This window comes from Carassius gibelio, chromosome A5 (assembly GCF_023724105.1).
Source record: "Carassius gibelio isolate Cgi1373 ecotype wild population from Czech Republic chromosome A5, carGib1.2-hapl.c, whole genome shotgun sequence".
In the NCBI taxonomy this organism is placed as follows: domain Eukaryota; kingdom Metazoa; phylum Chordata; class Actinopteri; order Cypriniformes; family Cyprinidae; genus Carassius; species Carassius gibelio.
The window spans coordinates 14,013,128-14,038,219 of record NC_068375.1 but is presented as its reverse complement, the minus strand read 5'-3'; the positions used below and the strand labels follow the sequence as shown (position 1 = coordinate 14,038,219).

The window sequence follows — 25,092 nt, the reverse complement described above, 5'->3', positions numbered from 1 at the left end:
AACCTATCAATAGGTGCAGGTGGCAAACAACAAAAGCAGCAGCAGTCTGCAGTGTTAAGCATTTCCTGTCTAGTTCTCAGTGGACTCTACAATTTCTTAAATGTGTTCCTGCTATGCCCCTTCTGTTGGTGTGAGCTCAGTCTTGACCCACTTGCTCCTGGGGTTTCTAATAAACTTGGATGGATAATTTTAAGTCAAAAGCAGTTAAAGACTGTGGGCATCACTAGCCAGCAGGGGACAGCTAAAATACTTTTTACGTGCCAGCCGGCAGTCAAGAGTTCCATGGAGTCGCTAATCTGCGCTGGCACCGTGTGTGGCTCCAGAGAAGTGGCAGGGGCGAGGTCAGGATAGTGCCGCCCATTGAGACGCCTCCAGTTCTACACACCCGCCAGCTGTGTTTAATCCAGAAAGCACCCCATGTAACCCTCCACCATCCAGACTGCCGTCACACAGTTAGGCAGATGCACTTTTATCTGTGTTGATGGTATCATGTGAAGGCCAGCTATACATGGTTAAAGACGAACACACTGCCTACAGCTTGAAGCACAAACGGATGATTTCATTTAATATGAGAGCTAGATTTACAAACACAAACAGAATGTTTTCACACTTAAAATACTGGTCTAAATTGGGAGAGGCAAGAGAGAGGCAGGAGAGAACCCATATAAATAATCAAAGCAGGCCTACCTTTCACCATCCCTCCATCACCCCAACTCCTCACCTTCAGAATTCTGAATTGACCAATCAGTATCCAGGACCAGAACTATCAATTTCATAATATTTATGGTTTACAATTAACCTTGGATAGGAGAAAGCACTTTAACATTTAAAAAAATAGACTGACATTATCTTTAAAGGCAGAAGATTTGCTATTCCAATACATTTTATGCATTATTCAAGCATTGACTGCACTTGGCTGTACCGGAATCAAAGTATGTGACTCATCTAGTTAAGGCATCTGCTTTCTATACGTGGTTATTCATGTCTAAATTTGTTTGCTGTGTTGGAAATGTGTGCAGTGAGGATTCTGACTAAGCGGTGGAATGGAATGGGAACTGTAGTGTGTTCTCAGCTGTATCAGAACATTAAAAGTAGAGATCAGCTGGGATAGACTGTTTACAGCTTTCTGCTCCCAAACACAAAGCCCCGCAGGGTCTTATCATTCAACACTCACATATTATACATAAAACAATGTAGATGTTCATCACACACACAAACAAACACACACAAATAATTATGTGTGCAACATTTCAAAAGATATATCTCGCTGGTCATTTGAGTGTTTTATTACCAGTCTCTATATAGAACCTGCGGCAAACATGATCATAAAAGCTATTTCCATGCGTATAGCATATAATGCCACTCTCACAGCCATGCATGTAAAAATCTGTTCTCGCCAAGCTGGGTTAGTCCATATTTGACCCAAATTTTTAGAGTGTACCTTTTGAATGAAATAATTAAAAAAGATGTTACTTGCTCCTGTAACCTTTGCCTTCTGTACGATGCTTTTTTTTTTCTTTTTTCGCCACTGCACAGAGCATTTTATTGAACTGTCAGGACTCATGTTGTCTCAGCTTGAAGGGCTCATCTCGAATTAGCCTCCAAAGTTCAATGGCCCAGGCGGCCAAGCAAACCCACTCAATAACACCAGAGCTAATGCTCTGCCCAGGCACTGCGGCACACACAGCTATTCTGAATCCTAACACAGATCAACAGCTAATGCCCTCACGGCCCAGCTCAGATGACATATGGATCTCAATCTTGTCGGACAGATGACACTCTGAGGCATATAAACATTTCTCTACATTTTGGATACGGTTTATAGTTGAATTGGATTTCTACTTTTAGATTTGGTCGTGTCATGGAACAGATGGAGAAGATTGCTAAAATTATTGTTTCCTTCAGCAAAAGATGCATTTTTGGGCCTGTATCTATAAGACCTCAGGTGGAACCAACTGCCCTCTTGTGCAAATGCAGAAAAATAGATAAATACATTTACAGAAGCTCAGCAGTTGAATTGAGATGGAACTTCATCTAAGAAATGAGCATTTAAAGCAGTGGTTCTCAGTATTGTTGATCTGAAGGCCCCACATTGTCCAACACAATTTTAAAATAGGTAAGATATTTATTTATTTTCAAATGTAAACAGTCATAACAAAATATTGTGCTATGAGTTTTGTTATTTTGCAACTGAGTGAAAGCTTTCTTAATTGAAACTCTGATACTATAAATAATAGTTTGAGTGAAAAGGAATAAAAGTTGTCAGTTTTAATATCTCTAGTGTTAATTTAAACAGGACACTTTGACGATTTGTAGGTATGGTGCTTTTTTGTGTGTTTTGCAGACACATATTTCCAGTGAGTCTGGGTAGCAACCTGCATATAAGTTTAGAATGACTTTGAGGTGAACAAATAACAATTTCCATTTTCCATCTATTTAAATCGAACTGTCCAGCTCTACTTGCAACTAATCCTCAAGATGTGTTATTTCAGTTAATAAAAAGAGCTTTGGTACACTGCTTTCTAGGAGACTCTTCATTTAAGAGGCATTAAACACAAGTCAAGTGTGTAGCTTCTGATACTGTTCAGTGGGAAATGCTGTTCTGCAGAGCTCTGAACACTTCTGACGACTTCTGAGACTGAAAAGTCATCGGTCCCTCAAGGGGATCACGAAAGCAATGGCCACAAGAGGATATATAAATCCTGCTTAAATCAGGTTTTGATGGTCATTTTATAGACTCTTAAGTTGACCATGATTGATTATGAGAAAAGAAGAGGAAGTCCTAGATCACTAAACCTCTCAACGTGGGTGTGACTTACCTTGACAGTGTCCTCACTGAATGACTTGCACTGCACAGAGGATGACACATCAGTGACCGCTCCATTCAGTTCTATGGAAACCACCTTGACAGGGATGGCCACAGTTCGGCCAGTAAGAACTGCCGTGTTGATAATCTCAGTGTCCTGGATGTAGAAAAAAGAGAGAGGGGGAAATGAAAGAGATCGTGAGTCTGGTTGTTAGTGGACGTTCAACATTCCAAATATCTGAATGTTTAGGTAAGCCCTGGAGTCCGTGTGAGGCAGAACCTGATTTTACCAAGTGAGACATGTTCTGGGACAACATCTTTGTTGACCCTGGAACAACATTGTGATTAACCAATCAGATTTGAAGAACCAGTTTATAGATTTTATAGAAGTTTACGCTTAAAATCACTGTTTGGTGCTTGTACATCAGTGTCATTCATCTATCATTTCCTCTGATTTTAGGGATTGCTCATGGTTAAGGTTAGGTTTAGGTGTAGGGATATGGTCAAGAACACATTTTTGGAGTAAAATGTTGTTCTAGGGTCAACAAAATATGTTGACCTAGGAACACATCTAACTCAGCAAAATCAGGACGTGCTCAGTGTGAGACCGGTAATAAAGTGTAAAAAGATTATATACATTAATGGTAAAAGCCAATGAGCTTCCCTCTCTCTCAAAATATCAGAACAATATAAATTCTGGATGACAGGTTTGAGAACTCATTGACACAACTGAAATTTAAAGCGTTCATGTCCAGGAATGTGCAGCTTGATCAAAATGTGGGTCTTTTTGATAATTGCACTGCATGATTTTTGTAAAATAAATGTTTTGTAGAATATATGTTGTCCACTGTGAACAAAATAGTAAAGGTCTGAATGACTTGGACATTCGTCATATATACAAAAAAATAAAATAAAAACCAAAAATACCCACAGATGACTTTAAATTGGCACAAACAGATGCCACAGCTTGGTACATAAATCAACAATGGTTACAACCAACAATGATCACTTGAGAAAAGGAACAAATTCATCCTGACATCACAAAACAACTCAAGTTACTATTTGTGAGACCATCATCAACAATAACAATGTAGATAAAACAAGCATACAGTCAAACAATGCAACCATAATCATTATTCATGCCCCAGTGCATGCTAGAAAGAGTACAACAATTGGGTTGATCCACAAAACCAGTTCAAGCTGGTTTGAACTCAGATGCTGTGCTTGGTCAAAAATCTTTTATTTTGTTTTTTTTTCCTTTTCTTTTCTTTTTTTCCCGTGAGGGTCAAGAATAAAAAAAATCACTAACTTTTCTTTTATTTTTCTTTTCTATTATTGGCCTTTGCAGATCTTTGCTTTAAACTGAAATAGACGTTTGCTTACATACTAATTACAAAGTATAATCTTATTGCAGTAACCTGATTAAGCTAATATAAATTTTTTCTGACATATGTCTGTATTACTTTGTACAGAATTATGTGTCGTAAAACATTTTTGTGCAATGAGACATATTCGTTTTATAAAGTGGACATAAATCAATATACAGACAGGTGAAAGCACCATAACATTGTAATGATCTACATCTTCTTTAATTCATTGCCCTTTTGTGTGCTGTTATCAAGGATATTCACGAGAATTAATGACCTGAATTACTGAAAATTAATTAAAATAAATGGCAAGAGCATTTCTAAGTGAATAGTATTATGAAACAGTAATATTTCAATAGCTGTAAAGCATTTAAATATCTTCTCTGGAAGAAATGCTTTTCCAGGACATGGATCTTAATTAAAAATGGTCAGTCAGAATGCAAAGGAATATTATATTTTGAAAAATGTATTTAGCTTGAAAAAACAAAACAAAAAAAACAATAACAGAGAATGTACATTTTCAAAATAGTAATTTGTGACAAACATAAATGGGATTGAGGTCCTCATTCACTTTGTATAAAACCTCTTGGGCTATGATAGTTATAGTACTCCACAGTAATGATTTAATTTTAAAATACTCTGTCATAAGCTTAACAATTTAAAAGTTTTCCTGTTAGATGACACATGCAAATACATCTATGTGTTCAATAAAATCTCAAAAGCTGCAGCCGGTTAAAAAGAACATTGTCTTCACAATTGTTCTCCAAGAAAAATCAATTCGTTATTTTGGATAGAATTGCTGCAAGGATGTTGCATAACTAACTGTAAATTATTTCCCTTGTGGCCCACAGGAATAAAGCAAAAATTATGCAGCTCTTTCTCCATTCTCGCTCCCTCATGCTTCAATCAAAACAGCATATTTAAGGAGAAACTTTGCACCATGCTTCTTTACTTTTAAACAGGCTTTTAAAACCGTAGAAATAAAAGTATGCATGTACGAATGAGAAAGCCAAAGTCTTATTTGAACTGGTTTTCAATCAACCTAACTTCACCCTTTACAGTTGTCAGGGTTGAAAATAATGTATTCCACACTAAATGACTTGACTCATCATTTGGAAAAACAAATTCTCTTTTTGTTTTGGAAGGCTAAACTGCTTTAAAAGGTGCATCTTATTTGGGGGAACATCTCACAGCAGAATGGGCAAATCTGGTTTACTCCATGAGGATGAGATGCTCTGCAGTACTTATAGTTGTTGGTGGCCAAATAAATTTTTTATTTCGAGCCAACTCTTGTTCAGTGACTTATTCCATTTCAATTCATCAAATGCCTGTGAACCTTTTTCCTTTTTTTTTTTTTTTATGTTACTACAAATATTAACACATGGAAATAAAAGTTGTTTTTGAGTTTATATGGAATGATATAAATTGTACTATATGTTAGTTTGCTTATTTTGCTCAAAAGTATACTTATAAGAAACTATTCCTCATTCCACAGGTTATGAGGAAGGTCCTGGAAACATTGAACAATGTTGGTATAGACCGAATTTGCAGCCATAGTAGACTAAAATGCTTTTGGGAGACACATTTTAGGGTGTTTAGGGAGCAAATAACAGAACACAGTGGGTGTGGTGTCAGGCCTCCGAGAGGCTTTTATTTAACAAAAACTAAACATAAACTGCCCAAAAATTGGGAATTATGTGTCCAAAATAAGAGGAGGATTTGATGTCCTTGTTGTGCTGGGGAATTGTGAAGGAAGACAGTGTTCAGAAAGGAGGGGTGCAGGCAAGGGGCGGGGCTTCTTCATAGCATGCTTGAAGGGTTTAACAGTCCCAGCATCCTAGCCCATTTTTCATTTCATTAAAAAAGTATTACAATATTTTGCCTCTTTATTCACTTTTTTTTTTTTTTTTGGACGAGAGAAGTCAACAGATAAAAAGGGTCGTAAATGTTGGACTTGCAAATAACATTTTTGAATTAGGTTGTCTTTAATATCTCCCCACTGAGCAAATGAGTTATTAGCTCAGAATTATCTGATAGCCTTAGCTGAAACTGCATAATCATAATTTTAATTCAAAGTGCATTACTGGCCTGCCTGCCTTGTTTAAATGGAACTCTTCGCACTAAAACATAAATTTCATTACAGGCCTCTGCAGAGGATTTTCACCCTGCAGCTGACCGACTCAGTTCTATGCCTGAGATCTCATTTTTATGCAAGTTACACTTTAAAGGTCAACAACATCCAGCCACTGAATTTATTTAATTCATACGATTCATGTTTGGAAAAAGCCTATTGTGCTGGTGTTGCCTACCACTGTCATTACTTCCTCTCCTAGCAAAAACCTAAACAGATGGTCATGGACACACAGGGACTCTCAGCAAAGGAAGCTGATTCAATTCCAATTTTTTTTCAGCAAATAATAATTAAGCACAGAAAAAACTACAGTATTAAGATCAAGAGTCTCTTATCCTTTGCAAAAAATAAAAAAATAAAATAAAAAATGATGCGGTGAAGTATCAGATGAAAATAATGTCGACTTTGTACTTTGATTCAATACATATTACCCAAATACCATGTTATTCTTAAATATAAGAATTTTTTTTTTTTTTTTTTTTTTACTATGGTAAACACTGATACGTTAATATATTTACATGGTTCCATGATAATATGTTTCTGATGCTTTTTTTTAGCATCATAGCAATACAGCACACTACTCTAACACAAGAGATGGGTCAATGCTGCCCTTCATTCTGAATGTGACAGCACTGTGCGAGTGTGTCGTTGGGAATGCAAATGGGAGTGTCATTCTCATGGAAGGCAGTATTTACAATGACAGACAGCGATAGTCCAACGGTCTCACATTATGGTTGAAACTGGCAGCTCAGATGGATATGGACAGCTTTAGTTGTGAAATAACCGCAAGGGAGCTTTTGCAAGCCATTAAACACTTCACACACAGTCGGAGAAGAGTAAACCTGAGCCATATGGAAAAGATACCAAAGATACAGGCTATTTGATATAACACACTGCTGAGGTGACAGACTGCCCTTACCAGGAGATTTTTCGAAGCAATTTACAGTTGTGTGCACTGTACTGTGAATAACCAGCTTGGTATATAGCAGCAAATGCTTTATGGATTCAAACAAGGATGTATGTTGTTCCCGTCAATTGGCTTGCTATAAAATATGGGCATTTTACTGGGCATCAACATGAAATGGAATTTGAAGCTATTTGACTTCTGTGACATAAAACAGGATGTTCTGACTTAAACAGGGTTTTTAAACTGCAGAGTAAAGTAAGACGAAATTCATTTAATCAGAAAAAAAGTGCATTTAAACTTACAAAGTCATATATTTTATATCATATATTGTTTTTGCTTGATATTCTAATGTCATGTAATTTATTCACCCCTACTATAAAGTAAAATGAAAAGGTTACTTTATGATATATATTATATTATATATTTTCAGAATGCCGCAAGCGCACCGCGGGTCATGTGACAAGAACTAACCAATCAGCTTCATTCTTTCCCGTAACAACGTTGAAAGCTCAGCCAAGATGAAGGAACAGCTGATCATAGTTGTATATGGATTGCAATTTTGAAATAAATTTAGTAGCAGAGCTAGCCTACTGCAAGCGATTTTTAGAGCTGCGAATCCATTTATCCTTTGCTGAAATTTCCGCGTCTTCATGGAGAGAGCAGCACGTCATTGTTGCTTACCAAAGACAGACACCTCAGGGGCGCTTCTGCCCGAGCGCTTTGGAAAGGAGGAGAAAGACGCGCCTAGCGTTTTCCACGCGTTTTTAGGCGAGATATGTGAACGGCCCCTAAGGAGCCCGCTCACTCAGCACGCGCTGAAGGCTCGTTGCAAAATGTCTAATGCATTTCACAGACCAGAAATAGAAGATCCTCCAATAACAACAGGTCTGGTGTTTTGGGTGCACTTTGGATTCCCTGTAAGCTATAATGGTGATGACAGAATGAATGGTAAATAGTAAGGTCTCATATCCGCGGCTATAACGTAAATGTAGTCTACCAATCGCCGCAGTGATGTCTTTTGCCCTGTTGGAATCCGTTGGAAATGTCTGTCTAAATGCTGTGGGGATAGTTTGTTGCGTGTATGTTTCTCCTTTTTTTTTGTCTTTTCCCAGATACTGACACACTAAGGTGATGTCGCCGTAAATGAGTTGATATGTTTCAAGTATTCCCGCTGGTGTTTTTTTTTTTTTTTTATTCCCGCTGGTGTACCCTATTGTCATGTAGCAGATGCGACTGTTGTTTTTTTATCCACCACTCTCTTGCCATCACCATTATAGCTTACAGGGAATCCAAAGTGCACTCAAACACCAGACCTGTTGGTTATTGGAGGATCTTCTATTTCTGGTCTGTTAAACGCACTGGCCACCGCGTACCGTGCATGAACTGCTCGCTCACTCAGCGCGTACTGAGTGAGCGAGCGCCTGACTGAGTAGCCTAACATAAACATATAAGTTGGTGTTTTTTTCTTCTTCGGGGGTGTCAGGGGCATTGCCTGTTACGTCGTTTGGGTTATTGGGCTACCTTGTTGAACGCATATCATTATATATATATTTTTTTTTTTTCAAATATAATTAATTAGTTAGACAAAGCATGTACTCAATAAATGATGTCAGAAAAGCGTCAGTACATAATAATCGGTTATGGTCTATTACTGAACCGATATGGCATCGTCCTCGACTGCATCGAGATGCACCGTAGAAATTATAAATTTTTTATGCAATGAAAAATTCATTTTTTTGCGATGAACAAATTACCACGAAAGCCTGATGTTTAAAGAGATATGTGATAAAAAGAGATATAAAAAATTTTTAAACCTATTTTTTTTATACTGCATACACACACACACACACACAGTATTAGTGTTAGGTCAAAAAGTTCAATAAGTTGTCTAATATTTTTTTTTTCTTCTGACTACAATTTGTCAGACTTTACAGGATTAAGCAAGTAAAAAAAAAAAGTGTCAATATTGCTTAAAAAGGGTCGAGTTAACTTTAAAGTCTTAATCTATCCCTCAGGTTTAAAGCCTGAGGAAAAAACATAAGGTCATCATGACCTCACGTCCAGAATCGTCCCTCTTTTGTATACCAGCACTATTCCCTTGTCCAAAAGTGTGTATATGTGTGTGCTCATGATACCATCCCTGACTTGAAGGCAGTGTCATATTTTATTTATGATGTACTATTGAAGCAGGAGCAAAAGTGAAGCCCATGTAGGCAACACATCCTCTGTCCCTTGCATGCTTAACGAGGACCGCCTTCACATGCCAAATCTCAGCAATTTCAAGAGAACACGAGGAGCTGATCCTGAATGCGTGTTAAAGGCCTCACTCTCTGGCCAGGTTTGAAAGAGCACTTCATGCTAATAGAGGTTGAGAGAATGGCTTTGTGATCTAAGGGGGATAACTGTGGCCAGACTGAGCCTGTTGGGAAAAATGGCTGAAGTGATGCATAAATCATAGAGTTTCATACTGTATATAGGAGCCAAATGTCTGAGACCACCTCTGAAAATGCTTCTACTGAGAAAAAAAAAGGTTCAATCAGTATATATATATATATATATATATATATATATGTGTGTGTATGTGTGTGTGTGTGTGTGTGTGTGTGTGTGTGTATGTTTATGGGGGGGGTTCTATTCTATATTTTTACATTAACAATGTAATCAATATTCTATTTATTAAAGCCAAGTATGAATATGAAAAAATGCAACGCTCAAAGTCCCACCTTTTGATTAAAAGAGCCACTCGCTAATCAGTAAAGTCAACATATCACTGCAGCTGCAATTAGAAGTCCTGTTTTCAATAGAAACAGACTGTGCATGCACACTGCCTGGTCTAGACTAAAAATATAATATAATATAATATAATATAATATAATATAATATAATATAATATAATATAATATAATATAATATAATATAATATACAGGTATATCTCAATAAATGAAAAATGTTCATTTATTTCAGTAATTCAACTCAAATTGTGAAACTCATATGTTAAATATATTCAATGCACACTGAAGTAGTTTAAGTCTTTGGATCTTTTATTTGTGATGATTTTGGCTCCCATTTAACAAAGACCCACCAATTCACTCTCTCAACAGATTAGAATATGGTGACATCAACTCAAAGCACCTGCAAAGTTTTCCTGAGCCTTCAAAATGTTCTCTAAGTTTGGTTCACTAGATTACACAATCATGGGGAAGACTGCTGATCTGACAGTTGTCCAGAAGACAATAATTGACACCCTTCACAAGGAGGGTAAGCCACAAACATTCATTGCCAAAGAAGATGGTTGTTCACAGAGTGCTGTATCCGAGCATGTTAACAGAAAGTTGATTTGAAGGAAAATGTATGGAAGAAAATGATACACAACCAACTAAGAAAAAAGCAGCCTTATGAGGATTGTCAAGCAAAATCGATTCAAGAATTTAAGTGAATTTCACAAGGAATGGACTGAGGCTGGGGTCAAGGCATCAAGAGCACCACACACAGACAGACTTGTGAAGGAATTTGCTGAACCACAGACAACGTCAGACGCGTCTTACCTGGGCTAAGGAGAAGAAGAACTGAACTGTTGCCCAGTGGTCCAGAGTCCTCTTTTCAGATAAGAGGAAGTTTTGTATTTTATTTGGAAACCAAGGTCGTAGAGTCTGGAGGAAGGGTGGAGAAGCTCATAGCCCAAGCTGCTTGAAGTCCAGTGTTAAGTTTCCATCAGTCTGTGATGATTTGGGGTATTTTCCAGCTATTGAACACTTATGCGTCTAACACTTGAGCTTTGTTCCAAAACCTCTCTGGCAGTGTCCTCACTGATATAGACCCTCATAATGACTGATTTAGAATGATCTACATAGCCAAAAATGTACCCCAAAAATGTAATAATAAATATCAAACCTGGATTTCAATAAACCAAGGAACGACACAATCATTTTTAAATAAAACATAAAGCTAATTTTATCAACTCTTTTCAGTATTTAATGAATTATAAATTTAATTAAAAGATTTTTCTCACAGTTTTATTTATTTTTGCAGTTCGTCACAGTACATTCTGGGATTGCCTTCTTTGTAAAGAATAAATGTGGTGCCACCTTATAATTTAGTTTGAAATACTGGAGCCCACGTATGATGCCTTAAAATGCTGCCTATGGAAGCAGCTCACTAGGTTTAGGAACTGAATGTATATCTGTTCTTGGATTCTTTGTATGTATTTGCATGAAGGGAGATTGTGAAAAATTGAAGCCTTGGCTCTTGCTCTGCCGCAGTTTTCAGTATTTCCCTCATGACTATCTTGTTTTGTATACACTTCTTTTTATTTGAACTGCTTATTTGAAACACACCAAAAGGTTTCAGGGAGGGATGGAGGATAGGTCAAAGCAGCGTCTCTACATGGAGCAAAATTTATTTTTTGCTGCACCTGGTCCCCGTGTACTGATTTATACTAGAGTTTAAACATACATATAATGAGAGAGGACAATTTGTCCTAACCAACAACAATAATAATAATAATAATAATATATTTATTTTGTATAGCGCCTTTAAAAGTAGCTTTCTCAAAGCACTCTACATACAAGCATAACACCAAATGAATAAACACAATGTAAGTACAAGAAAATAAACGCATAAAATCAAGTTCATGTAAAAGCAATCCTAAAATAAAATGTTTTAAGAAGAGATTTAAAAGTCACTAATGAATTTGCTTCCCTGATGTTGGCCGGGAGAGAATTCCAGAGCTTAGGATGATAGACAGAGAATACTCGGTCACCCCACGTATGAAGCCATGTCTTCGGAACAACCAATAGACCACTCTGAGAGGAGCGCAGATTGCGACGTGGTGTGTAGGGGATTAATAAGTCAGTCAAATACTCAGGTGCCAGATTGTGTAGAGATTTATAGGCCAACATAAGGATTTTAAAATCAATATGGTACCTAACAGGTAGCCAGTGCAGGGACTCCAAGACTGGAGTTATATGGTCCCTGGTCTTGACCCCAGATAATACTCTAGCAGCTGAATTTTGAAGATATTGCAATTTATCCAGTGATGATTTAGATACCCCAGCTAGAAGACCATTGCAGTAGTCAATGCGCGAAAAGACAAAAGAGTTAATCAACTTCTCAGCTACCAAAAAGGATAACATAGGACGTAGCCGGGCTATATTTCTGAGGTGATAAAATGATGTCTTAACTGTATTCTGGACAAAAGGCTCAAATGACAGTGTGGCTTCAAATATGACACCCAAATTCTTTAATTTGTACTTAAACTCCAGTGCAACGCCATCAACAGACAGAGTAGGAGACCCAACCTTTTGCAGTTGATGTGGAGATCCAAGGAGCATGACTTCTGTTTTTGAGGCGTTTAGAGACAGAAAATTATTGGACATCCAAATCTTTATCTCAGCAATACAATTAGAAAGATGCCCAACGTTCACTTGCTGACCCGGTCTAGTATGGATATAAATCTGTGTATCATCAGCATAAAAGTGATAGTTAAGGTTTAGAGATTGTAGTAATTGACCAAGTGGAAAGATGTACATACTAAAGAGTAGAGGACCCAAGACTGAACCTTGTGGAACACCCATATGAACAGAACCAACCTTGGACCTATAACCACCCATAAAAACAAATTGACTACGGTCAGTGAAATAGGACTTGAACCAGTCAAGAACAGTCTCTGACAAGCCAAATACATGTTCGAGGTGATTAAGTAGTAGGGCATGGTCAATAGTGTCGAAGGCTGAACTGAGATCCAAGAGAATGAAAATGGACGTGGAGCCGGAGTCGGAGGCAATTAGTAAGTCATTAGCGACTTTCACCAACGCAGTCTCAGTGCTGTGTAATTTTTCGAAAACCTGATTGATGTTGCTCAAATAGTTTATTTTCAATTAAGTGTTTGTTTAATTGAGCTGCAACCACACCCTCCAAGATTTTAGACAGAAATTATAGATTTGAGATTGGGCGATAATTTGACAGATTTTTCACATCAGGGTTTTGCTTTTTTAAAACGGGTGTAACCGCAGCAGTTTTAAGTGCTGCTGGCACCTCCCCAGTTGACAAAGAGTAATTTATTATAGCAAGAACTGAGGGACATAAAGGACCAAAACAGGATTTAAACAGGCTACCAGGCATGGGATCAAGTATGCAAGTGGTAGCTTTCATACCAGAAACCTGGTTGAAGAGCATCTCAGGTTGTAATAAAGTAAATTTGGATAAAGGAATGCCAGAGAACCTAGGAGTATTAACTGGTAGATCTGCAGACTGCAAGGAATGGATATTTGTGCGAATATTGTAAATTTTTTCACTGAAAGATTTGAGAAACTCATTACACAGCCCGTCAGATAAAGTCATAGAACTGACACCATCTGCTTTAAGCAGACTGTTAATTGTATGAAAGAGCTTCCTGGGATTGCTTTGATTATTATCAATAATGTTTGAGAAATAGGCAGATCTTGCAGTTTCAATGGCTACTCTGTAGTTTGACAAGCAATCTTTCCATGCCTGGTGGAACACATTTAAACCAGAGTGATATACGCAAGTCACCATTATACCAGGGGGCTGACTGTGCAAATGAAACATTACGTGTTTTTATGGGTGCAAAGATGTCCAAGTTGGCTGTAAGGACATTATTGAATGCTAAAATTATATATTAATTCTGATTGGTGAATAATGCAGTTTTGTGCTTATGTAGTGATTAGGTATGAGAAAGCATTTCTAGCACCTTCCAGAGACCTATTACCTTAAAAATACCCAACAGTGAAAATAGAGCATCAGTCTTTTTCCTGACTTATCTTAAAGGATAATGTAAAAATATACTTTAAAATATACTTTAATTTCTATTGAAACGTGTATGCCATTTACATCTTTTTTTAATTGCACATATGTGATGACAAAATTACATGTCAGGATATTTAATATAATTTAATAATACAGTTCTAAATATATTTAATATATTAATTTTAAATGTAATAGAAATGATCAATTGTCAAATAAGGGTAGTTTTAAAACTTTCATTTTAATTATTACAAAGTACGTTTTTAAAAAAAGTCTAATTAATTGTGTTGAGAAACATTTTGTGACTTATGGCTTAAACTGTTCATTAAGAAGTCATTAAAAAAAATGAAAGGATTAAATAATTCCAGAACCAAGGCTGCTGAAAAACTGGGCGCTTATTGTTGTGATCTACTGATTTGACAAGTTCAGTTACATTTAAAATAGACAAAGTTCAATCTCATTTCTCAAACTCTATGACCCTAGGTGAGAGACAGGAAGACCTTCTTACCATTGAAAGTGGAATGATGGCTTGAATGTCCTTCTGCACCACCGTCAGCTCTGTGACCACCTTCTCTGCATCCGAGGCTGGATTCTGGCCCCGGTAATCAATATTCCAGTTGATTCTTCTGGTGACTGATTGGCTGGTGAAGTTCTCCATCTCAAAGTCTAGCTGCATAATTTCGATACTGGCAGCCATGTCCCTGAAGAGATTCAAGAAGATCATGTGACAGTGAGCACACTAAATTGATCAAAAACAAGGATGTTAAAAATACCGGTTATCCACCAGATTTATCCATTAAGCTCATTTAGAAGAGTCTAATTAGGGTTAGGTATATATTTAAATCTTAAATGGTTTAACATGCTGGCCATCAACAAAAACAGATGATCTGTCATGTAGTAGGTATTATATATTGAAAAAAATCAGCAAATTAACCAATCAGAGGGCCGGGCAAGACCCATCTGTTGTTTGCGACTGGATTACAAAGGCTAAAAATGGATTTACAAATTACAAATCTAACAAAACAATCGCAAACACGAGACTGAGCGAAGCATACTGTATGTGTATATAAATTATATATACGACCAAAATAACATCTACATGTACAAACAGCATTATTATTGCATAGACATTAGATATGTGTGAAGATATTCTCAATATTATTGTTTTACCTGTATAACTATCAAATAAATGCATCTTTGGTGGGAATATTGGACGTCTTTCAAATAGCATGAAACAAAACTTCTAAGGTGTAATTTCTATGGCCACCAAACCTGTTTTCAAACAGATTTTTCGGAACGTTTTCCGTGTCCTCCATTTTTTGGACAAACAGGAATTCCTGCCCCAAACTCTCTCTTTTAGTTGAGCCAACCAATATAGGTGAGCTGGGCTTTACTAACAAACAGAGCAATGTTTCATAGGTCACTGAGAAGTGTTGTTACTTTTCAGGTGAATCCACCTATAAATGGCTTATAGTTGTCTTAGCATATTAAGCTGGGATAGGGAAAAGTACTGTATAAATAAAATGTATTATTATTAGGGCCGGGACTTTAACGCGTTAATTGAGATTAATTAATTACAAAAAAATAACGCGTTAACGAAGATTAATTAATTACAGAAAAAAAAATTCCCGCATTTTTAATAACTTATTTTTGCACCGCGGAACGTTTCTCACTGGATGAGTTTCGGTGGGACCGATTATACTGGAGCACCAACTAGCGTTCGCATATCACCGCAACAGCACATCGAGCCTCAAGTATCACCTCAACACAAAACATATAGCAGCTAGCGTGGACTTTACACTTTATGTTGAACTATGTATTATTTTGTTGGTGCAACAGTTTATGTTGAACTCTTTATTGTTTTGGCCAAGGTTATTGAGAGTTGGACTTAGTATGTTATGGCCTCTGAAGCAACAGAGAGATGTTTTCTAATAGTCAGTGTTTCCAATGTTCTGAATGTAATTGACAGTACTGTTCTTTACTTAAAAAAAAAAAAAAAAACACTTTACAGAAGGTTCCAGCACCTATAAGCTTCCTGAATTTCTGAAATGTACTATTTTTAAATTGTTTGTAAATATGCTATTGCTAAACTTCATGGCAAAAATTGCACTGGTCTGCTAGACTTGGTTGAACATAAATAAACAATATTTTGTTGCTTAAGCTTATGTATTCAGTCATTATTCAATGGTATACTATAAATCCATGTGAAAAAAATTACTTCTCACTGTTCTCAGGTCAAATATTTATATGCGATTAAAATGCATTAATTACAAAGCCTCTAATTAATTAGAATAATTTTTTTAATCGAGTCCCGGCCCTAATTATTATTATTATCATTATTGCAACATAGGAAAAAGTACCGACACCTTTAATATAAAAGCAAAAATTCTGCACATAGTCTTTGATTTCAATCGCACTGGTGAAATGAACACAAACACAATTATAAAAACAGCTGAGCACAACAGTTCAGCAACATACTGGAACTAAATTGGCGACATGAAAAGCGACGGCAACTGTGCCTGGCAAATAGTATCTTCAGAGCCTTTGCAGGAAACCTCCGTAATGGATAGTGACAGGCTAAATGAGCTCTGTCTATTGATCTCATGCACACTCATCAAGGATTATTTCCTTTATCTGAGACTCCTGTTCTACAGGTAGATGTGCTGATAACAAGCTGAGAGAGAGCGGCCCAAAAATAAATTCCCTTGCTGGGAGTGCGTGCGCTTGTGGAGAAATGCTGCAGGGATATCAAAATGTTATCTGTGGGGGGTAATTAATGTGTCAGAGCTGCAAAATCAACAACAACTTCTTGTGGGGAATAAGGAAAATCATAGCTTATTATAGTTTTATATATGGCATGAAATTAATCTAAATAATTAAAATAATGAAAATGTTAAATTGAATTGAACCTTTTTTTTACAGTCTTACAGTGTCCTCAAAACATATTTAGATACTTTATAAGCCATATCAAAATAAAAAATGACAGTAAAATAATTAAAGTTAAAAAAGATTTCAAATGAATGCAAATCAGCATATTAGGAAGATTTCTGGAGGATCATGTGACACTGGAGACTGGAGTAATGTCTGTTTGGCATTTTTGATAAATGCACCCTTGCTTAGAATAAGAAAATAAATGCATAAAAAAAAAAAAATCCTTAAGTTAGCAAAATATATGTGTTATTTCTGTCTATTAAAGGGGAGTTTGGATGCCCAAAGTGGTATGATTCATTAGGGTCTTCATTAAATATCTGCAACATACTTTGTTTAAAGTTCCTCAGTTTAAAACAACAGCCTTTTCACCTTGTCAAAAAGAGCTCTGTTCACAGTGACCCATGTCATATTGCTCATAAAATCAAAACGGCTTGATTATTGAGTCTGTCTAGTTTTTTGGGGAATTTTATCATTATAGGGTGGTTGTGTCTGCACACTGCTAAGACAATGTAAAAGTGATTTTTTTACATTATATAAAAGTGAATTTTACTTCTGATGTCCCCTAAAAAACAATGCGTGCATGTTTCATATTTTGATATGTATGGCAATGATTTACATACATTTTAAGTGAGGATTAAGTATCTACATTTCTGAGGCAACTGCAATGCATTTTCACATCCTGTTTGCATTCTGTGCTAGAAATCAAGTGCTGGTTGTTTAGCAGTCCAGCACACACTACACTACACTAGTATACTACATTGGTCAGCTATATGGTTTGCAAAGCCCCTATGTGAGGAGATACTGTTTTGTCACTAATTGGATAATTTTCAATCGATGTAGCCAATTAAAACTACAAAGACATTAAGTGTGGCTTTCCTAATAAAAGTTGTATTACTTTTCCTTTTGTTTGGATGGAAATTTTTTAAGGCGGATGGGGATCAATCTGTATCAAACGTGTTTGCTTTCTTGATGTCCATTCATTGGACACTGCATTAACAAAGTTAATATTGCCTTTATTATTTAGCCATTGCTGAGAATTGATTGTCCAGCACAACAGGAGAGGAGGCCAAAGAAGAGTTTAGCTAACAATCAGTCATTAAACCACTGCCAGAACAGGAGGCAGCTTTCAAAACGCCCTGCATTTAGAGTCATTTTAGGCTTGCTTAACTCTAGAGTGGAGAAACATAAGGAGAAAAGTATTGGTGTGACTGTGCCAGAAACTAAATCTCTAATTGAAAATTCACTAATGGAATGATGAGGCTTGACAAATAACGCTGGCTTTGCCTCCAAGGCCAGCCCTAAACCATATGCGCAATGTTTGCTCCTAGCAGTGGAGTCACTCATTAAAACCGTTAGAAAAGATAGATGGTGAAAGAATATGGGCAGCGTATGCAAAGAAATTTGCAAGTCTAAGAAGAGAGCTGCAGTCTGTGGACAGAATGAGCCACGTTAACAGAAAATCCATATGAGCAAATGGCATCAACTTACTAAAAATTATTAATCTTCCCAGACAAACAAGCTCATACAGGCATTATTTTTGTTGTGATACGAAAAGCCACCAGCCACATCTAGACATATATTTAAAAAAAAAAAAAACTAAAAGATGAGCTAAATTGTGAAATAGTCTTAAAAACAAGGAGTACATTTTGTTAGTTGTGGTGAAATGTCCGAAGCTGTTTAAACTCGCATTAAAAATACCAAGCAACATCCCACTATAGTATGGTATGGCACTTGACAACATGTCAGAGACTGTTGAAATGTGCTGCACATAAATCAACTGTGATATGTTTTTATGGCCAAACTTTCAAACTTTGCCACTTAAATTCCATATAAAAGGAGTCATTTCTGTGTCAGACAGTACAATAAATTGGTTGGGAAATGAGAGATGTGTTTTGTACTTTGATGTCTAATATATATATATATATATATAATGACAATTTAAAAAAGCATGTGCTTTTTATTTTTTATTGTATTTTTTTGTAACCACACTGTATCAAGGTGGTGACAGCTGTTATGATATGTTTTTTTTTTTTTCAGATTTGCAGAAACACTGAAATTATTGTTACATTATTGTATTGACAGCATCTGAAATGTAAAATATCTGTATAATAGAAAAAAAAATATTTTAAATATAAAGGATTCAAAAAGATCTTTATATTGCTAAAGCTGTACGTCAGTACTTCCATTTGTAGATGTTGTATGTCCATATTTGTATATTTCTGAAGTCATAATTTTACTGTTTTTACTGTATTTTCTATCAAATAAATGAAGCATATATATGTATATAAAACTGATGAAACATGCATACTGTGGCAGCTGTCAGAATATACTGTCTGCCAGGAAGGGCAGGAGGTATTCCTGTAAATGTACAATTTTCCTGGTAGCATGCATAGAGACAAATTGTAAGGTTGGAGGTGAGTGACATGAACTTGTCACACACACACACACACACACACACACACAGATCAGTTCAGGTTGACTTTAATATTTTATTTTATGGTTACAATAGGAATCCTGTTCAATTCTCAATTTTTGAATTCAGACTTTAATGAGCTGGTTCTGTCATAAAGCCCTGCAATAATAATTTAGCATGAAAGAACACACAGGAAGTACTAATTAATATGAGTACAAATGTTTCATTGAATCTAAGCCTCTCCAATTAGACATTAACATCCTTAAACAAAGGCCTTATCTGAACAGACGACATTCTTTTTAGCTGAATGTTATTTGGATTAACTAGCAGATGTTTGAGTGGGTGAATACTATGATTCAAACATGAAAGTTTAGATTCTCTTTTTATTGCTGATCTGCAACCAGATTGCCATTCACTACACACTGCTTAGTTTCCCATCTGGGAAGCTGTTCCTAGATCAGTGTACAAAAAGTGGGAAGCTGACTTACCCAGGGACTCCTTTGATCTTACTGGCTTCCACGGTTGCAATGGAGTGTTTGGCTCCGGACTGCACATCCCATTCAACCTTCCACTGGTTACTCCTCGACTTAGTGCTAAGAAGGTTCACACCTTTCTTTGCTTTAACCCTGTGAAGGAGACACAGAGAGGTTTAAAGAAAAATATATGGCTGGAGTCTAACAAGATAGTTATGCATTTAAGTGTTCAGAAAATAACAGACACAATAGAATACCCAAAGACTCAGTTTTAACCCTTCAATATCTTGAATATCATATAACAAGTTTTAAATGCTATGCCACACATTCCTAAAGGCCTGTTCACACTAAGAGAAATGCTCAGTGTGAAATATAAGAAAAATAAACATTTTAATTTAAAGTAACATGTGTTGATGCTTCTGTTCTGGCATAAACGTTTACATTCCATAATTGTAACTTTTTTTCTCTCCATTGGTCTGAGCAGACAAATCATGTGTGGGTGTGAACAGGCCTTAAATGTTTAATTTTGCTACCGAAATACACAAACCAATGTGCATGGTCTGACAGCAAAACAAAACAACACAACACAACACAACACAACACAACACAAAACAAAAAACAGTAGAAGACGAAATCAAATTGAAAATAATAAAACACAACACGATTAAATAAAACAATTAAACAAACAACCAACAACAACAAAAGATAAAAATGTCCAGTGCTTGCAGGATTGATGTTATATAAATTCACCCCTTTAAAAATTAATTTATAGAGGGACTATAAATCTGTGCTGCAAAACGAATCCTATTTCCTATATCACACATGGCTTTTGCACCTTCATTATGACCTCTGAGACCGTACATCTAAAAATGCATCTTCTGCACACCAATTTATGCACACTAAAGCTCATACTCATCATACATTTCCCCTCTGTCCATTAAAATTCAAAAACATCAGCCTTTTCTCTGATCCGAAACCAGATTCCGATGATAAAATCCCTGTGGAACACACCCCCGCACTCTCAGAGAAGCCATAACTTCAAACAGCAGAGTTGTGCTGGGTTTCCAGCAGCTTATGTTTCAATAGATGGAAGCTGCTGCTGTTCTGTGAGCATACAATTACTGCTTAACACCTTGAATGAATGGAGTGACACAAGACATGTTAAATCATGCATGTTTTAGCCTCTGGATTACTGAGCACTATCTCAGTTCCTATTCTCTGATATCTACCTAGAGCACCAGTGAAAATCAACCGCTTTGAGGTCTGGCTGCACCAAAGAGTCATACAGGTGCAATGGTGCAATGCTATGGAGATATTTCACAGCACACATGCAAGACGTGAGATGATGAATAAACAAGATGAGAAAGAAAAAAGCGAAACCAGAAAAGAGACAGAGAGAGAGAGAATTTAGAAACCATTAAAATAGGGAGATTACGATTTCATCAGTGTTAATTAGTTTTATATCAAACGAAAAGAAAAAAAAAAGTTTAGAATTACATCATGTATCTCACATTATTAATCATGCTGGTAAAATAATACAATTGGATGAGCCAAATTTGAAGCAGCTGTACATATAAACCGTTATCACTGCACATCAGATTAATTCTATATTAATGCCTATACAATATTATGTAAGATTTTTGAACGTTTTCATTTTACGAGATGGCATTTTACGAGAAAACATTATAAAAACTTAATTATTATCTACTTCAAAATTTAACTAAGTGTCACTTGCAGTTTCTTTGTAATTTTTGTGGAATGTAAGCAATTTTGGAATTAAATACTGATTCTATGTAAATAATTTACCAACTTTGTTTTGTCTATTAATGGGCCGCTACAAACAATTAGAACGTTAAACAGCCTAAAGCTAATTAATGAATATAGTTAATGAGGCTTACTCACTCTATCGCTTAGCAAAATAATTGTTTACTGTGGTTATTATATTATTTTTCATTAATGCAATTATTTGAATACTGGTGTTTTATAATACGGTTTAATATCAACAGGCTGTGTTGCAATTCCCTTAACCATGATAAAATCGCTGTAACACATTGCCTTACATATATTTCATTTAAGAACTAGCTAAGAACTTTACAAGAAACTTCTGGAAGACAGCTGTTATACAGTGATTTAGAAGCTTATAGGAACCTCAGTAAATGCTTGACCAAACACTCACAACATGACGGAACATTCATTGATAGCAGAAACCATCTCCAGGATTAACCTCAGACAAGTTATCCTCAAAAACTCAGTCCCTTTCTCTTTGAACTGCTGCTTCGAATTGCACTTACCTGATAAAAAGCGGGATCTGCTTTGAGGAACAGACCATGACCAATAACAGAAGCAACAGTTACCCATTTGATCAACTCAGTCAACAGAACCTTATCTCACCCCCTCAGATCCTCCATCAAGCACAGTATTCATGATCATGCACTTTTATAAATATTAATATAAGTAAAAAAGCAGATCTGACAGCAAAGCCTTACTTGTTTTCAAATCAAACACAATATCATATAGATAAAAGTGATAATAAAATATTTGGGATGTAGCTCTTCACATTACACAGCAAAGAGCTGGAAATGTAGATGACTGGCAGGCAACCTCATCCTTTTTGTGTGATGATAGAGAGTACCATGCAACAATTAGATTATTCAATTTATTAAGCATAGCGCTCAATTATTTTATCTTAAAAGCCTTACATTGTCCACATTAATTAGCAGTAATCCACACTCAACCGTCAAATTTAACAAATGTCTTACGTCTTCAGGCCATTTGCTACTAAATTTCAATAGCTGGAACTTTTTCAAAGAAATGAATCAGCACTTGAAAGTATGTTTAGTGCATATGTCAATACACACAAAAGCAAGTTACCACAGTGCCTGCTCTTAAAACAAACAAACAAACAAAAATGTACGGTACAATTTTACAAATGAATGTGAGCAACAAGTATCTTCCCTTCCATAAGGCCATTATTAAGTGAATGGACTTTATTTATTTTATTTTATTTATTTATTTATTTTTTATAATATGTATTATTTAATACACATATTCCAAGTCTTAATGTGTTAAAGCATTGCATGAATCTCTCATGGTTTCCATAAAAACACAACTGTTTTCAATATTGATAATAATAAGAAAAGTGTAAAGTGACGTGACATTCAGCCATGTATGGTGACCCATACTCAGAATTTGTGCTCCTTATCCAAAGTGCACACACACACACACCAGTGAACACACACACACTGTGTACACACAGCCGGAGCAGTGGGCAGCCATTTCTGCTGCGGCGCCCGAGGAGCATTTGGGGGTTCGGTGTCTTACTCAAGGGCACCTCAGTCGTGGTATTGCCGGCCTGAGATTCAAACCCACATCCCTACGGTGAGGAGTCAAACTCTCTAACCACTAGGCCCACGACCCCAATAAATTATTCTTGAGCAGAAAATCAGCATATTAGAATGATTTCTGAAGGATCATGTGACACTGAATACTGGAGTAATGATGCTGAAAATTCAGCTTTGCCTTCACATAAATATAAGAAATGTTAAAATATGAAAACAGCTATTTTAAACTGTAATGATATTTCACAATATTACATTCCACTATGTCTTACTGTTATTTTCATAAAAAAAAATACAGCCTTGCTGGCCTTAAACAACTTTTTTCAAAAACAAATTTTGAACAGACACGTATGCTGTTTATATTTCAAGTATTTTTAAACAAATCACATGGAGACACAATATGCAAATGTTATAAAACCAGAGACAAAACTATCTGCCACAATAGTCTTGAAAGTACTTCACTGCCATTTTATTATTCAAATCCAAAAAAGTGGCAATATATCATATATCAAATGTGCACATGCAGTATGAAACAGCAGGCATTACACCCTTCAAAGAACTCCAAGTGTCCGCTGTGCGATGTTTCAAGAGAAATCTGTACAGTCTGTACATAAAAAAAAAAAAAAAAACACATACGTTTATAGGGCTGATCTAGGATGTGTTCACTGCACTGGAAACTATGATTTGACTTTCTCTGTCTAGAACAATGACCAGACAGCAAAGTTGCCTATAGCAGCAGTGGAAAACACAAGCAGTGATGAATAACTCTAGCCTTCCCTGTAGTCTCTTACCATAAAAATTACCATAAAAAAAAACCATAAACAAGCAGGATGAGAAATGTCACCAGATGCATGTCTCTAAGGCATTAGGCACTCACTCCCTCTTTCTCTGTATTACTGCAAAAAACTGCCCCTCTCTTCAATGTCTAAATCTGGCCGGAAAATATTTTTTTCCACCCATTTGTAGAACTGGGGCTTTCCATTAGTTCCACTAGAGAAAGGGCCACTTGACATGAATAAATGATCGCTGGAGGTCTGCAGGCAAACACAATGAAGTCACAACACACAAAGATTAATGCATGTCACTAGAACCGTTTCCTTTAAATATTAAGATGACATCTTCAAGTGGCACATATATGTGAAAAACCTTCCTCATTCAAACAGACAATAATCATTTCTTAAATACACCAACATCTACAGATCAAGTTGCATTTTTATCACTATTGTGAACTGCAAAAAAATCAAGACCACATCCATGTCAAACAGCATTAGTTCTATCTACCTAAAACTGGCCAACTGTGTCTTGGATCAGTCATTTTTTTAGACCATATTATTGCATGTATACAAGTTCTGCTTTCCATTTAGCGCCACATTACATCTGTTCCATAAAAAGTGTTCCATATGCTCACTAGCTCACCATTATAAAAATACTAGCAACTACATTTCACCTTCTTAAACATGCAATACTTTTGAGTTTGTCTAGGTGTAAATCTATTTATCCATCTATTTCCTATGTATTTCTGTTATAGCTAGCTAATATGCTTATTCACATACTCCCGCATATAAGACTGAATTCATCTGACTGTGCTCATCAGACTGGCCATTTGACACAACCATCAATAGCTTAAATGATCCGACTCATTCTCTGTGTGTGATCTCTTTCGTACTATTGACTAGGAAGGATCTATAAAAGGCAGATTTGCACAAATCAGAGTACTAAGATCTGCCACTATTCAAAATGCTATTAAACTAAGCACAATGAAAAATGACAATGTGAGAGAGAGACAGAAAGAGGTTACCGAGAGGAAGGGAATGATTTCTCTGTCACTTCAGAAGAAGATTTAGAACGGAGTGAGACAAGGCTGAACCTGCCAGCATGGATTTGCACAAAGATGACAATTCATCAACGGAGGAAAGTCAAATATTCAGAGCAAAGTGGTTCACATGGTCCACAATACCATTAA

General features: G+C 36.2%; 1 protein-coding gene across 2 annotated transcripts in view; it reads right to left on the bottom strand.

The window, feature by feature from the left end:
- LOC127995565 (transmembrane protein 132E) overlaps positions 1–25,092 on the bottom strand; it is a 328,811-nt gene that overhangs the window by 18,588 nt on the left and 285,131 nt on the right. For both annotated transcript variants that reach the window (XM_052591884.1, XM_052591885.1), the window contains 3 exons: positions 19,807–19,944; positions 14,483–14,675; positions 2,820–2,963 (listed from right to left, as the gene is read on the bottom strand). In XM_052591884.1, coding sequence (XP_052447844.1) covers positions 2,820–2,963; positions 14,483–14,675; positions 19,807–19,944 — 475 coding nt within the window. The remainder of the gene's footprint in view (positions 1–2,819; positions 2,964–14,482; positions 14,676–19,806; positions 19,945–25,092) is intronic.